Raw genomic sequence first — 14,211 nt, 5'->3', positions numbered from 1 at the left:
CCTCAACACAAGTGTAGGTGGTTCTCTCTCAGAAAATGTAACTTGGAAGTGTAGGCATGTTCTAATGGCTCTCTCCACGAGTGAAGAGGGGGTGGAGGGGTATATATAGCCTCCACACAAAATCTAACCGTTACACACAACTTACCAATCTCGGTGGGACCGAATTGTGAAACTCGGTTGGACCGATTCAGCAAATCTAGTGACTGTTAGGATTTTTGGTGGGACCGACATGCAACTCGGTATGACCGATATGGTTAGGGTTAGGGCATAACATAATCTCGGTGAGATCGATTACACAAACTCGATGAGACCGATTTTGGTAATAAGCTAACCAGAGAGTTGGTCAGGTAAACTCGGTGGGACCGATTCGCTCATCTCGGTGGGACCGAAACATTACGAAAAGGAAATAGAGAGTTTACATTGTAATCTCGATAGGACCGATTACACAAACTCTGTGGGACCGATTTTGGTAATGGATACATACAGAGAGATTACAATCCCATATCGGTGAGACCGAGATCCCTATCGATGGGACCAATTTGCCTAGGGTTTGTGGCAGTGGCTATGACATCTAAACTTGGTGGCGTCGGATAGAAAGAATCGGTGGGGCCGAGTTTGACTTTTGGTTTAGGTCATATGTGGATGTGAGAAAATAGTTGAGGGCTTTGGAGCATATCACTAAGCATTTTGAGCAAGAACCTCATTAAGCAACACCTCATCCTCCTTGATAGTATTGGCTTTTCCTATAGACTCAATGTGATCTTGGATCACTAAAATAGAAAATGTAGAGTCTTGAGCTTTAAGCCCGAGCCAATCCTTTTTGTCCTTAGCATTATGAGGGATCCACTTCCTCTAGTCCATGCCACTCCATTGTTGAACTTATCTGAAACATACTAGGTAAAGGTATTAGTCCAACAAAAGATATATTGACATAAATTACCAAAATCACTCAGGGAGCACTTGTGCTTTCAGCAAGAGAGCTTTGGTCTCGCTGAATGCAAGATATAGCGCACGCGACTGTGTTGCCCAAGAATTCTAATTCATAGCACTAACCGGTGGATAATGTCCGAAATGCACGAGTGGGCTGGCCCAAGTATAGTACATGTGTACGGGCCGGCTCACTGAAATAAATTGTGTCGTCCTCTCTAAAGAAAACCGATTAAAAAGAATCTGTGCTAAAAAGAAATTTAAAGCAATCTGACAGCTTCTGCTTGAAAGAAGGCTACAAAGTTATGGTAGATTTTAATAAAACATCACTACAAAAAATATTCATTGATTTCGAAGGATGTCCATAAATTTCAAAAATGTTCGTTTTTAGTAAAATCAAGAATTAAAAGTTGTTTTAATTTTTTTGAATTATTAATCAGTTTTCAAGAAATTTCATAAATCTTGAAAATCTACATGGTTTTTTTAAAAATAGTTAGAAGAGAATATTGAAATAAAATGAGAAAAGGAACAGGGAAAAATAAAATGAAAATGAAAAACAGCAAGAAACCTGAAAAACAGGGGAGGAATTAAACAGAAAAGGAAAAAAAGGTGCAAAAAATTCTGGGGAACCAGCTACTGTTTACTGCGCATATTCATCTCTACAAGGACCACGAGTGATGAATAAGATTTTCCTTGTAGACCCACCTATTGCGTTTCCCAAAAGATTGTTTTTTACAAGTTTATGGTCTCTTGGGATGAAGGAAAAAGAACATCAGGACCTTGGTTGTTTCCCGAGAGTAACTAATTAACTAGCGTTTCTTTGGGAGCCTCGCAACGATCAACGCCACTTGACGCGCTACCAGCCATCCGCCATGTGTCGCACTCTGGACGTTCTCTTTGAATTTTGTTTTTCTTTTATTTTTCCGCACGGGTTTTCGGCTTTTTAAGCGATTGTTTTTTTTAGTTTTTTTCACCGTTTCGGTTTTCCACCGGCCTTCCTGAACTTTTGAACAAAAAGTTTGTTAAAAAAAATTCACAAAAAAACGTGTTTTCCCCCTTTCGTGGGAGTCACGGTTTTGCTCCCGCGAGAGGCACGGTTTTGCTTCGCGAGAACCACGGCCGAGCCTCTCGGAAATGGAAAAAAACACGTTTTCTTTTTTTTTTTTCCTTCTGTGAATGGCACGGGTTTGCTTCCGAGAGAGACACAGTTGTGCTTTCGCGAGAGTCACGGCCGTGCCTTTCGGAAACAGGAAAACCGTGTTTTCTGGTTTTTTTCCTTTCGCGAGAGGCACGGTTGTGCTTTCACGAGAGGCACGGTTTTGCTTCCGCGAGAGGCATGGTTGTGCTTTCGCGAGAGGCGCGGCCATGCCTCCTCAGAACGGGGAAAAACGTGTTTTCTCTTTTTTTTCGCAAGAGGCACAATTTTGCTTCCACGAGAGGCACACTTGTGGTTTCGCGAGAGGCACGGAAAAAAACCCATGCTCCTGGTTTAGTGTTTTACTCCGGGTTTTTTGATGAAAAAAAGTTTGTCAAAACCTATCAACACGAGATCTTGTTTTGAAGATATCGACGCGAGGAATCCAACGGTGAAAACGGTTCGAGATTTGGACGCACGGTTAAAGAGATAAAACATTTTGAATAAAGGAATCTACGAAAAAAGAGAAACTCCCAGGTTGCGACAAGTGGCGCACATGCAACACGCCACTTGTCGCGACCGGGGAGATTGGGTGATCTTTGCAACGAGCACTCCTTAACTAATGATTTCGCTGTTTCCCACCATTCCATATCAAAATCTCCATATAATGAATAGGACCATTCCATATATCAAGTCTTCATAAAACGATAATTAGGCCGACTATTTTGGTTTTGTATTTTCAGTTTTCAGAATGATCTATTTCATTTTTTATTTTACTTTCTTCTAGTTTTTAGTGATTTTACTTTTTTTTTCTTTCAAGAAATGCTCCCAGAATTTTAAAAATATGTTTAATATGAGTATTTGAAATTTATTGAATTTCCAAAAAGATAAAAGTTTTAAATGTGTGTACGTTTTTTTTGCAGAAAAATATCTAATCTATTCATCTTCAATCATGACAAAACGACAAAAGCCAGAAATAATAAAAATTACATCCAGATGTTGCTTAATGATTGACAAAGTCTGCGCGCGCGGGGGGTGGGTGGTGGTGGTGGGGGGGGGGGGGGGCAGTATATATATGGGCAGTCGTACGTTGTTGCCTTGCTATCTAATCGCATCTGAGTTGTTTGTTTAAGACAAAAAGTGACCTCCGGTGCTCAAGGTCTGGCTGCTCCTGGTTGCTCCTGCTGTTTGCTCTGGCCTTCGTTGCCTACTCTGCTCGTGCAGCGATCGTCGAGCACACCTTCAATGCAATCTACACAGTGCTACCTCTCCCCTTGTGTTCCTTTTTCCCATTTATATATTTTTGCTGCAAATGTCAAAAGAGACACACACAGGAGTGAAGTGAACCATAAATGCTGGACAACATTTTTCAGGTGGGTAACATGTCAAAGAGCCAGCTGTGTGAGCCGGCCAGGGTGATCACCGCCGTGAACAAGCAGCTTCCGGGTCCCACACTCAACGTCCGCGAGGCCGCGAGGGCGACACTGTGGTGGTGCACGTCATCAACTACTCACCCTACAATGTTATTGTCCACTGGTACGTACGTTTGGTGCTTGTCTTATTTCTGCTTGTGCAGGATGCAGGAGGATGATTTGTCGAATGCATTTGATTGGTAGCTATATCTCAATGTCGATGGTCGACGCTTTTGTTTGTTCATTGGCAAATTATTTTGATTGGGTCGGGTTGCATACAAGACGGCTCAAGCGTCCACTGTATTACTTGCTCGTGTATCAAAATACCGATTATGTCTTGTCTCTCAACTTAGCGTAAACGGTGTGGATCAGATCATTCTCATTGCTTCGTGTATTCATCACATGCATTCAGTAGCGTGTATCTACCTCGATCTTTCCTTTTTATTGTTGTTGTTGGTAGTGGTGGTGGTGGTGTTGTTGTATGTATACCAAATCAATTGGTCTTTGTGGAATGCATGCAAATATTTTTCTAATTTATGTGTTCCAAATGAGTTAAGTTGATGCCATAATTCAACAGTTATTATGTAAGCTTTAATTATTATTTTTTTGGAGCAGATATAGCTTCATCATTGGCTAAACATAAACTTATCGATGCCAGATAGAAACTTTTGTGGCCCCAATGTACTCTTTTTGAGACCTAACATGCCCAAAACATTGCTGGACGATTCAAGATTACATATACTTCCTCTCTCTGGAATTACTTCTCGCAGAAATGGATAAGAATTGATGTATATTGAACAAAAATACGTGTAGATGCATCCATTTCTTCGACAAGTAATTCCAAATGAAGGGAATACACAATATAGGACAGAAAAAGGAAGTACAAGTTTAGTTATGCCAGACCATGTAAATCAGCATGATTTTGTTTGCAGCGATTAACAGATCTTCATCAAGAATTGGTTCAAATGTATTCATAATAAAAATTAGTTTCATAGATCTTGTGGCTAGACTTGATTTAAATGCATTCATGATAAAAATCAGTTTCATAGGTCTTGTGACTAGACTTGATTTAAATGCATTCATAAAAAAAATGTAGTTTCATAGATCTCGTACCATTAAAACTTGTTTTTCTAAGATAGATGGCCCATGCGTGATGTTGTCTCTCTTTTCAAGCGCAACCGATTGAGGTGCGGCGAGGCTTTGTAGGTAAAAAAAAGTCATGGCCCAATCAAGCCCACTGGTTGTTTGAGGCACTCGCCCAGAATACAGTCGTACGAGGCAGGCATTCCAGGAAAAAGCCTAAAAACGGCCTAGATTTAGGTAAAAATGATAAAACTTGTCAAATCTTAAAATTCATCCGTCTATGTCAGAATCCACCGATTTAGGCAAGAATTAGGCAGCTTCCTTGGGTCTGTGCCAATTTTTAGGTATGGCGCCTTGTACGTGGTTGGCTGCCTGGCTACCCTACTACTACCTACTTCCTCCGTCTGTAAATACTTGTCGGAGAAATGAATGTATCTAGATGTATTTTAGTTCTAGATACATCCATTTTTATTCATTTTTTCGACAAGTATTTCCGGACGGAGGGAGTACTATTTAGGCCAATGGGCTTGGGATGTTGTTTCCCAGCCTCGCTTGCTTGCTTGGGCCGTGGGAGCTATTGTCACCATAGTATTTTCGTTCCATTTTTCATTCACCATAGCATGGCTTATAGATTCCTCGTGGCTAAACGTGGCTGTGTTGTTATTGCATCTTCAGAAATTTAGATACGTTGCGTGAAAAGTAGATTTTCTTTCCCTTTCAGTAAATCCTTTCGTTCAAGGAGTGAACTTTTAAGTGATTAGTTTAGGGAAAAGTTTACAAACCACAATCAAGAGTGAAATGGGTCGAGATTTTTTGATTGTGGAGGCAGTCGTGAGCTTCTGAAGAAAGAGTTGATTATGCCATAATTCAGACTTAACACCCCATAACAATAGTACCTCAAAATTTCTCATACAACTTAACTTAACAGAGGATTCAGGCGCATGAACAGTTTCAGATTTTGTTGAACCTTGAGGATCCGATAATACGAGAGAGGACAAGTCGAAGCTATATTCTCGGAATCATTGACTCCCGAGGCCCAGACCGCACATTTCCGGCAATAGGCCCCATCCAGCTTTGGAACCACGTCCAGATGCGGATGATTTTACCGGAGGAAAAAGGATTACGTGGCAGGGAATCAATCAATTTGAGGGAAAGTAGCAGCCATCGTCAGCATTCAGACACACCCCAATCCACACGCAAAATATCCTCTTCATCCCTGTCATGATACGCACCTGTGGCTTATCTCCTGAACTGAGCTGAGCTGAGCTGAGCTCCTTCGTTCCCACTCCGTTCGTTTTCCAGCGAGCAATCGAACACGCTGACAGTAACTACATACAGCGTACGTGCCCATGACGCAGCAGCCAGGAGTTGGGTACACGGCAAGTTTTGCAGCTCCACGCGACGCAAGCACTGAAATCCTTCCTTTTATACTTTCACGCTTGACTTGAGCAGAAAATAACCTCATAAGAGATCATGACGTGCTGCTCACAAGTTGCATCCGATACTACTGTTGACTGCCGATTGAGTTCATCGCATACCAATCTCAAAGTTCTTTTGGAGGCCATCATACGTCCTACAAGTAATGATAGCTTTGACCTCTATGCAAGCAAAACCTGCCAGTACAATTTACTCAAATCCATCAGAAATCAGAAAATAAACGTGCTAGTTAGCGAAATCAATGTGAGCATTGCCATCATGGCCGTCAAAGTACACAAAACATCGCCGGTCCTTTCCTTGCACATCAAGAATCTGAAACGAGCTGCCTTTTCCAAGCACAGATAGATTAGAGCCACTACTACCACAGTTCCTACGACCAGTAGTCCTAATCCCATATGTCACGATGATGCTCTGTGTCCAAACTAACCATCATCAACTAGCAGCTAGAGAAGAGACACGAGGAGGAAACAACAAAGTTTGTTTATCCTCCTCACACGGACACGGTCACACGACGTCCTGCGCGGGGGCGGGGGCGGGGCCGACCTCCGGCGTGGCAGCGGCGACCTGGTTGCGGCGCCGGTCGTCGAGCGCCTTCCCCACCTTGCCGCACGCGAGGCCGGCCCAGTCGTACCAGTGCAGCGCGACGTAGACGGCCAGGCCGGCGATGATGCCGTTGGCGATGGAGAAGGTGAGCGGCATGAGCGCCATGGTGACGAACGCCGGGATGGCCTCCTTCATGTCGCCCCACTCGATCTCCTTGGCCACGCGCATCATCATGGCGCCCACCAGCACCAGCGACGGCCCGACGGCCCACGGCGGCACGCTCATCAGCAGCGGCGAGAAGAAGAGCGACGCCAGGAAGAAGGCCGAGACGGTGACCGCGGTCACCCCCGTCCTGCCGCCCTCCCTGATCCCAGCCGTCGACTCGATGTATGTGGTCACCGTGGTGCTGCCGAGCCCGGCGCTGAGGACCGTGGAGCCGGCGTCGACGAGGAAGGCCCGGTACTCGCCCTCGAACCCGCCGGCCCCGTCGGTGAACCCCCCGTACTCGGCCATGGAGTACATTGTGCTGGTGGTGTCGAGGACGTCGACGTAGAGCAGCGTGAGCATGGCCACCCAGACGCTGCCGTGGCGGAAGCCGCCGAAGCTGAGCTGCCCGGCCGTGGTCTTGATCATGTGGAAGTCCACCACCTTCTTGAAGTAGGAGAAACCGGCATTGCCGGCGGCCGTGTCCGGGAACACCGTGACGCTGGTGCCTCTGATCCAAGACACGGCCGTGACGAACACTATGCCGTATATCATGGCGCCCTTGACGTCCCTGGCGAGGCATGTGGCGGTGATGAGGAAGCCGGCCACGCCCAGCCAGAACGTGGGGCTGTGCAAGGTGCCGCCGAGGCAGGCGCCGGTGACGGGGTCGGTTTGGGAGCACGCGGTGAGTGTGACCAGCGTGGACGGGCTCGCGCCCACCATGCCAAGGCCCTGGTTCGCCTGGAGACCGGTGAAGGCCAGGAACAAGCCGATCCCGACGGCGGAGGCGAGGCGGATATTTCGCGGGATCATCCGCGCCAGCCTGGACCGGAGCCCGACGGCGGACAGGAGGAAGAAGATGATGCCCTCCATCATGACGCCGGCGAGCGCCGTGCGGTAGGGGATGGAGCCCGAGCCGTGGAAGCCCACCATGTTGTAGGTGAAGTAGGCGTTGGCGCCCATCCCGGGGGCCAGCGCGAGCGGGAGGTTGGCGAGAGTGCCCATGGCAAAGGAGCCGACCATGGCAGCCACAGCCGTCGCGACGATCAGGTCGCTCTTAGTGCGCGCCAGGCACTGCTCGTATCCCGGGTTGGACGTGCCCAGCGTGCACTCCGGCCCAGGAACGGCCGTGGAGTTGCCCACCGGGGTGCAGTCGAGCACGGTGCACGGCCCGCCGGAGTCGGTGAGGATGGCGGCGTTGACGGAAATGATGTAGGCCATGGTGAGGAAGGTGGCGGCGCCGGCGCGCAGCTCCTTGGTGAAGGAGCTCTTGCGGGCCTCAAGCTTGAAGTACTTCCCGACGCTGCTTGCCGCGACGGAGCGGTTCACGGCGGCCTCGGCCTCGGCGAGCCTGCGCCATGGTGCTGTCCCCTTCATGGCTGGGTTTTTGCTCTGCTCTGATGTTTCTCTTGCTTAGGATTAGGGAGTGGAGACTTGGGCGATATTGGTGGTGTTCCGAGGAAGAGGGTCCGTCCCTGCTCTTATACGAAAACATGAGTAGGGAGATGGATGGAGGTGGGCCCACACACAGCCTCTTTTTCCGGGAACGGCGCCCACACAGAATTTAGTGGGCCCACTTTTCAGTTATTTATTATTTTTCGTCCAAAGGAAACTCATCGTACTGGTACTACTTTCGTGACGCAAATGTCGCTGCACACTTTCAGGAACTGGGGTTCGTACTTGGCAAGTTTTAGGTTACTTCTAACGTATTGTTTCTTAGTGCACGTCTTTTTTAGAGAGATTGTAGTGCCTCTTATATACAAATGTCTAGAACAACTATTTCCTCAAAAGAAAAAGTTCTGGAACAAATATCATCTTAACTTTGGCTAAAAAAAAATCATCCCGACTACCTACTACAATAAGGTTTACCCGATTCCGCCGGCACGCTTTCGGATCGCTCGAGTGCTTGTAATTGTTATTACGTAGTCTATGAACAAGGATGTAATTTCTGTTACTTGGACTGTTATTTGTACCGGCATTGGTGTTTTATGAATAAGTCAAAAGTTTTTCCTGCAAAAGAAAACTATTTTTTTTCGAGTTTACAACAACTAGTATCTCAATATGTTGCATTTTATATAGATTTAGTATATAAGTTCGTTGGGGTAGATAGCAGTCATGTATACATCAGTTTTGGTGCATTTCCGTTTTATAAGCTGCAAAAGTGGAGTTGTACGATGCGTGTGTACATCAGTCCTATAAAACACCAATCCCACCTGTGTACCTGCTTGAATGAACTGGATACTAATGATCCACTCCCATTATGTTAATCAAAGTGTCTGGCTTCCCACGAAAAAGTCAGAAGTTTGGCCAAGCCAAGCAGGCCACGAGATACTTTACGGTAGTATATTCCAACAATCTCAAATTATAGAGGTGCTGAAGTACTCCAGCAATCTGTTTGAATCAACTGTAGGGTACGCTTGTTTACAGGGCAAAGTTGTGCGTTAAAAACACAAAAAGGAGTTGAAGGCGTACAACGTTTGGTATATATATCTCACAACTTGGGCGAGCTTTAATGATCTCCACCAGTTTTGTGTAATTTCTTCTATCATGGTCCACGTGCCAGCCCATCATGCATAGCCCGCATATACTATCAGAATCCAGCACTCTCGACGCAGTCTTCCAGGTTAAAAAAGGCGGTCTTCAATCGTGGTGGAATCTCGGCACGTCTGTACCCTGTGTAAGAACGTGTATTTTCTCGGACGGAACTACTGAGCAGCCGACACCCACTGGCCGAACATTGGACGATGCTTTGATCCAGCGGTCGGCCTCCTCTTTGTGACATGCATGTACGGTCAGATCAGTAGCATCGTCCAGACATCGGCTGCACACCGTCGTGTGTATAGCAGCGCTCTTTCTCGGATGAAGTCCTGTAAATAAGTACATATATCCCGTATAGAATCTGTGACGCCATGGTGTACGTAGGTACGAAGAAGTTCACATGCGTTGATGCACGTACGGTGGTAGTCCCGCGAGTGATGTGAGAGATCTTGTCTCGTCTCCGCAACGGAACAGTTTCTGGTGACAGCGTTTATTCGTTCAGTTGGAGAGACATTGACATACGTGCGCATACGCCAGTTTCTCATGGTAAAAAGCTAGAAATGTCTTCAAATTCCGTATAATGGTGGAGAGACATTGACATACGTGCGCATATGTCAGTTTCTCATGGTAAAAAGCTAGAAATGTCTTCAAATTCCGTGTAATGGTGGACGTTGACGCTTTTTTCGGCGAAAAAACCTAGGAAATGAGACTGCGCACAACGTTGAGACATTTTTTCTTGCGCAAATAAAGAACGACTCTCATGAAGCTTCGTGCTAATCACTAGCCATTTCCCTTTTCCCGCCGGCTCGCCGATGAACAAATAAAGTGCACATGACAGTAGAGACGTAAGCGCTCATACATACGCGCATATACTCATCTCTATAAACGTATACACGCACATCATATTCCTATGAGCACCTTCAAGAGACTGAGCCGGCATATCATTTTGAAATTTACAAAGTCACCGTAGTCGCCTCATCATCGACGGGAACGTTGAATACCATTGTTCCTCTAACCATCCAACCACAGGTTGATTCACAGTATATCTGGCCATACCTCGGGCCAGGCCTAGCCAAGCCCGACGCAAAAAACCTAGGCCCGAGCCCGGTCCGGCCCGACCATCGGGCCTGTTTTCTGGGCCCGAGCCCGGCCCGAACACGTAAAAGCCCATCGGGCTTCGGGCCGGCCCGGCCCGACCTTCAGAAAAATGTGAAAAATGACGGGCCCGGGTCCGGGCCGGCCCGGGCTTCGGGCTCAAAATCTAGGCCCGAGCCCGGCCCGGGGGCAACGTCATGCCGGGCCGGGTCGGGGTTTTTCGGGCCGGGCCGGCCGGGCCGGGCTTCCCATGGCCAGGTCTAATTCACAGTGCACCTGTGGTTGTGGTTTTATGTATCTGCATGTAGTTTCTGTTATACTTTTGATGTTGTTTGCATTGTCACGGCAGTTGATGAATAGATCGAAGGTATTTTTCAAAGGAAATAGATAAGTGATGTAGCAACTCATATCCATCTTTCACCGTGGGAGGCTGTTAATCGAGCCTTCGTCCCCGACTCCATAAACACATGCATGCATTGACCCGAAAGGTGTAAATCTCACGCAAACACGCAAGATTATGGTTAGTGGCTACCAGTGGATATGGTCGATCTTGACACCGATTTTGATTACGTGACAAACATGTCTGCAACACTGAAACCACTTAACCAGGGTAGGCGCATTGAGCTTTAGGCGGGCTAGCTGGCCTACTAACTCACGTTCTCGTACGTAGTAATCCTACTTTAATTAACAAGGCATCTGGCGCACGCGGTGGTCAAAACACCGCACTCGATTCCGGCCGGTCTCAACTCAGCTCTGCAGAACGGGGTTAACCGGTTTCAACAAACGCAGCTGTAGATAGATATTGCAGTGGTCAAAACGCCGCACATATACCAACCGATTGGCCCTTTTTGGACAGCGAAATATCGAGCCCCTTAATTATGCCCTCCCGCCTAATTTCGGAATGACTTGGCCTACTGGTTAACTGGTAAGCGATGGACCCTATTGTCAAACCAGCGCCTAAAAGGCGCGCACACTCTGATTGAGCTTTGGCAACCACCATCTGCCTGCACCTATAGCGGGCTATGTATACTAATATATGCAGACAAATGCCAACAATTAGCTTTGGATGTATGCTGATGGGGGCGTGTTGGTCGTACAAAAGCAAGCAGTTGATCGATCGATGTGTGGTAGTAGTGCTGGTGCTGCATTAGTAAAATAATATAGGCAGTTGATGTCTAGCAGTAGTGGCAGTGCATTAGTTAAGATCCATAATCTTGCACTAATCATTTTGTGCGCTTTGTTAATTATAGACTTATATAGACTACAGATAGCGTGGGGGAGCTAGCCAGGAGTAGATATGATTAGAGCACAGGCTGGTGATGATCCGTGTCGTTTTGCTTGCTCAGCTGTTTTGATGGGTTGCGGCCTACACTGGATTTTCTGCTCGTGAGCCCGATCTCAGGATCTCCTCTGCACGTACGGAGAATTGTAATGTTCCTGTGGATATGCGTAGCGATTCTCTCTGGCGTTAGTTCGTCACCGAATCAGCTTTTGTTTTTGACGATATTGTGTTTTGGAACTTGTATAGAACATTTGTGAGCGACCTAGGGCTTAAGTGAAAGGGGGGAGAATTTGTGGCACGCAAGTGCGGAGGCACTCATGTCTCTGGCGGCATTTTTTAAAATATATTTTGGCTTCTGATTTTCAAACTTCTATATCTTTTAACAAAAATTCTAAATTAAGTCATGTTTTCGTATTCATGTTTCTTCTTACCAACTCTTTCAAATAAGATCCATTTCAAATATATTTTGATGATTTTTAAAAAATATGTTAAGTTTGAATGTTGAAACTTAGTATAAGTGACCGACAAAAATCAATTATTTTGTATCTACAACCGTCAGAAAAAATTGCTCTGAATTATCCCTGAAACGCGTTGAAACTTGAGAGTTTTAGATGCAAAAAACGTAAGTTTCATCGTTGAAACACAAAACTTTTTTAGCTATTTTCTTTTTTACTGTGCCCTCGTGCGGGATTGAACTACTACGTGAATTGCAAGGTAAAACGAGCAGGCGACAATACTTGCATGTGAGTGGCCCCGCACATGTAACTCTGGACTCGCATAAAAGAAAATGGAAACCTTATGGAACTGATGTTTCCTGATAAGGTTTTTGCATGCGCCTCGTGGTGTGTCCGATCTTGTATGAATCTCACTACATGCTGCTACCTCTTAAACTTGCGTTGGTTTTTCCCTTAAACAGGAAAAGGTGATGCAGCAAAGTAGAGTAAGTATTTTCCTCAGCTTTTGAGAACCAAGGTATCAATCCAGTAGGAGACAACGCGCAAGCCACCGAATACCTGCACAAGCAAACACCAACTTGCACCCAACGTGATAAAGGGGTTGTCAATCCTTTCACGTTTATTTGCAACGTGAGATCTGATATAAATGGATAAACAATAAAGTAATATTTTTGATATTTTTGGTTTATGAAACGGAAAGTAAAAGATTGCATAGAAAGTAAATAGAAAACTGAAAGTGTAGATCGGAAACTTATATGATGGAAAATAGACTCGGGGGCCATAGGTTTCACTAGAGGTTTCTCTCAAGATAGAAATAATTACGGTGTGTGAAAAAATTACTGCCGAGCAATTGATAGAAAAGCACAAAGTTATGATGATATCTAAGACAATGATCATGAATATAGGCATCACGTCCGTATCAAGTAGACCGACTCCTGCCTGCATCTACTACTATTACTCCACACATCAACCGACTCCTACCTGCATCTAGAGTATTAAGTTCATAAGAATAGAGTAAGGCATTAAGAAAGATGACATGATGTAGCGGGATAAACTCAAGCAATATGATGAAAACCCCATCTTGTTATCCTCGATGGCAACAATACAATACGTGCCGGTTCCCCTTCTGTCACAAGGATCGAGCACCGCAAGATTGAACCCAAAACTAAACACTTCTCCCATTGCAAGAAAAATCAATCTAGTTGGCCAAACCAAATTGATAGTTAGAAGAGACTTGGAAAGATAACAAATCATGCATATAAGAATTCAGAGAAGATTCGAATAATATTCATAAATAAGTTGATCATAATCCACAATTCATCGGATCTCGGCAAACACACCGCAGAAGAGTATTACATCGAATAGATCTCCAAGAACATCGAGGAGAACTTTGTATTGAGAATCAAAGAGAGAGAAGAAGCCATCTAGCTACTAGCTATGGACCCATAGGTCTGTGGTAAACTACTCACGCTTCATCAGAGAGGCAATGGTGTTGATGTAGAAGCCCTCCATGATCAAATCCCCCTTCGATAGGAGCTGGAAAAGGCTCCTAGATGGGATCTCACGGGTGCAGAAGGTTGCGGCTTTGGAAAAGTGGTTTCCTGGCCCCCTTGAAAGTTTTTGGGATCTTTGAGAATATATAGGAGGAAGATCTAGGTCAGGGAGTGATCGAGGGGCCCACAAGGTCGGGGGGCGCGCCCTCCACCCTTGTGACCTCCTCGTGGATCTTCTTACTTGCACTCCAAGTCTCCTGGGTGTCTTCTGGTCCAAGAAAAATCATCGCAAAAGTTTTATCCGTTTGGACTCCGTTTGGTATTCCTTTTCTGCGAAACTCTAAAACAAGAAAAAAATAGGAACTTGCATTGGGCTCTAGGTTAATAGGTTAGTCCCAAAAATCATGTAAAATAGCATATTAATGCACATAAACATCCAAAACAGATAATATAATAGCATGGAACAATAAAAAATTATAGATACGTTGGAGAGTATCAAGCATCCCCAAGCTTAATTCCTGCTTGTCCTCGAGTAGGTAAATGATAAAAACAAAAAAAATGATGTGGAATGCTACCTAACATATTTATCCATGTAATTCTCTTTATT

At 45.5% G+C, this 14,211-nt stretch overlaps 1 protein-coding gene across 1 annotated transcript; it reads right to left on the bottom strand.

Annotated features, from left to right (window-relative positions):
- Nucleotides 1-6,262: 6,262 nt before the first annotated feature.
- Nucleotides 6,263-8,187, bottom strand: LOC123091113 (adenine/guanine permease AZG2). The gene has a single exon (XM_044512512.1). The coding sequence runs from the start codon at nucleotides 8,116-8,118 to the stop codon at nucleotides 6,499-6,501; it is 1,620 nt and encodes a 539-aa protein (XP_044368447.1). The 5' UTR covers nucleotides 8,119-8,187; the 3' UTR covers nucleotides 6,263-6,498.
- Between the last annotated feature and the right edge of the window lie 6,024 nt (nucleotides 8,188-14,211).

This window comes from Triticum aestivum, chromosome 4B (assembly GCF_018294505.1).
Source record: "Triticum aestivum cultivar Chinese Spring chromosome 4B, IWGSC CS RefSeq v2.1, whole genome shotgun sequence".
Lineage (NCBI taxonomy): Eukaryota > Viridiplantae > Streptophyta > Magnoliopsida > Poales > Poaceae > Triticum > Triticum aestivum.
Note: the sequence above shows the minus strand (reverse complement) of the source record. Positions and strands in the feature narration are given on the sequence as shown.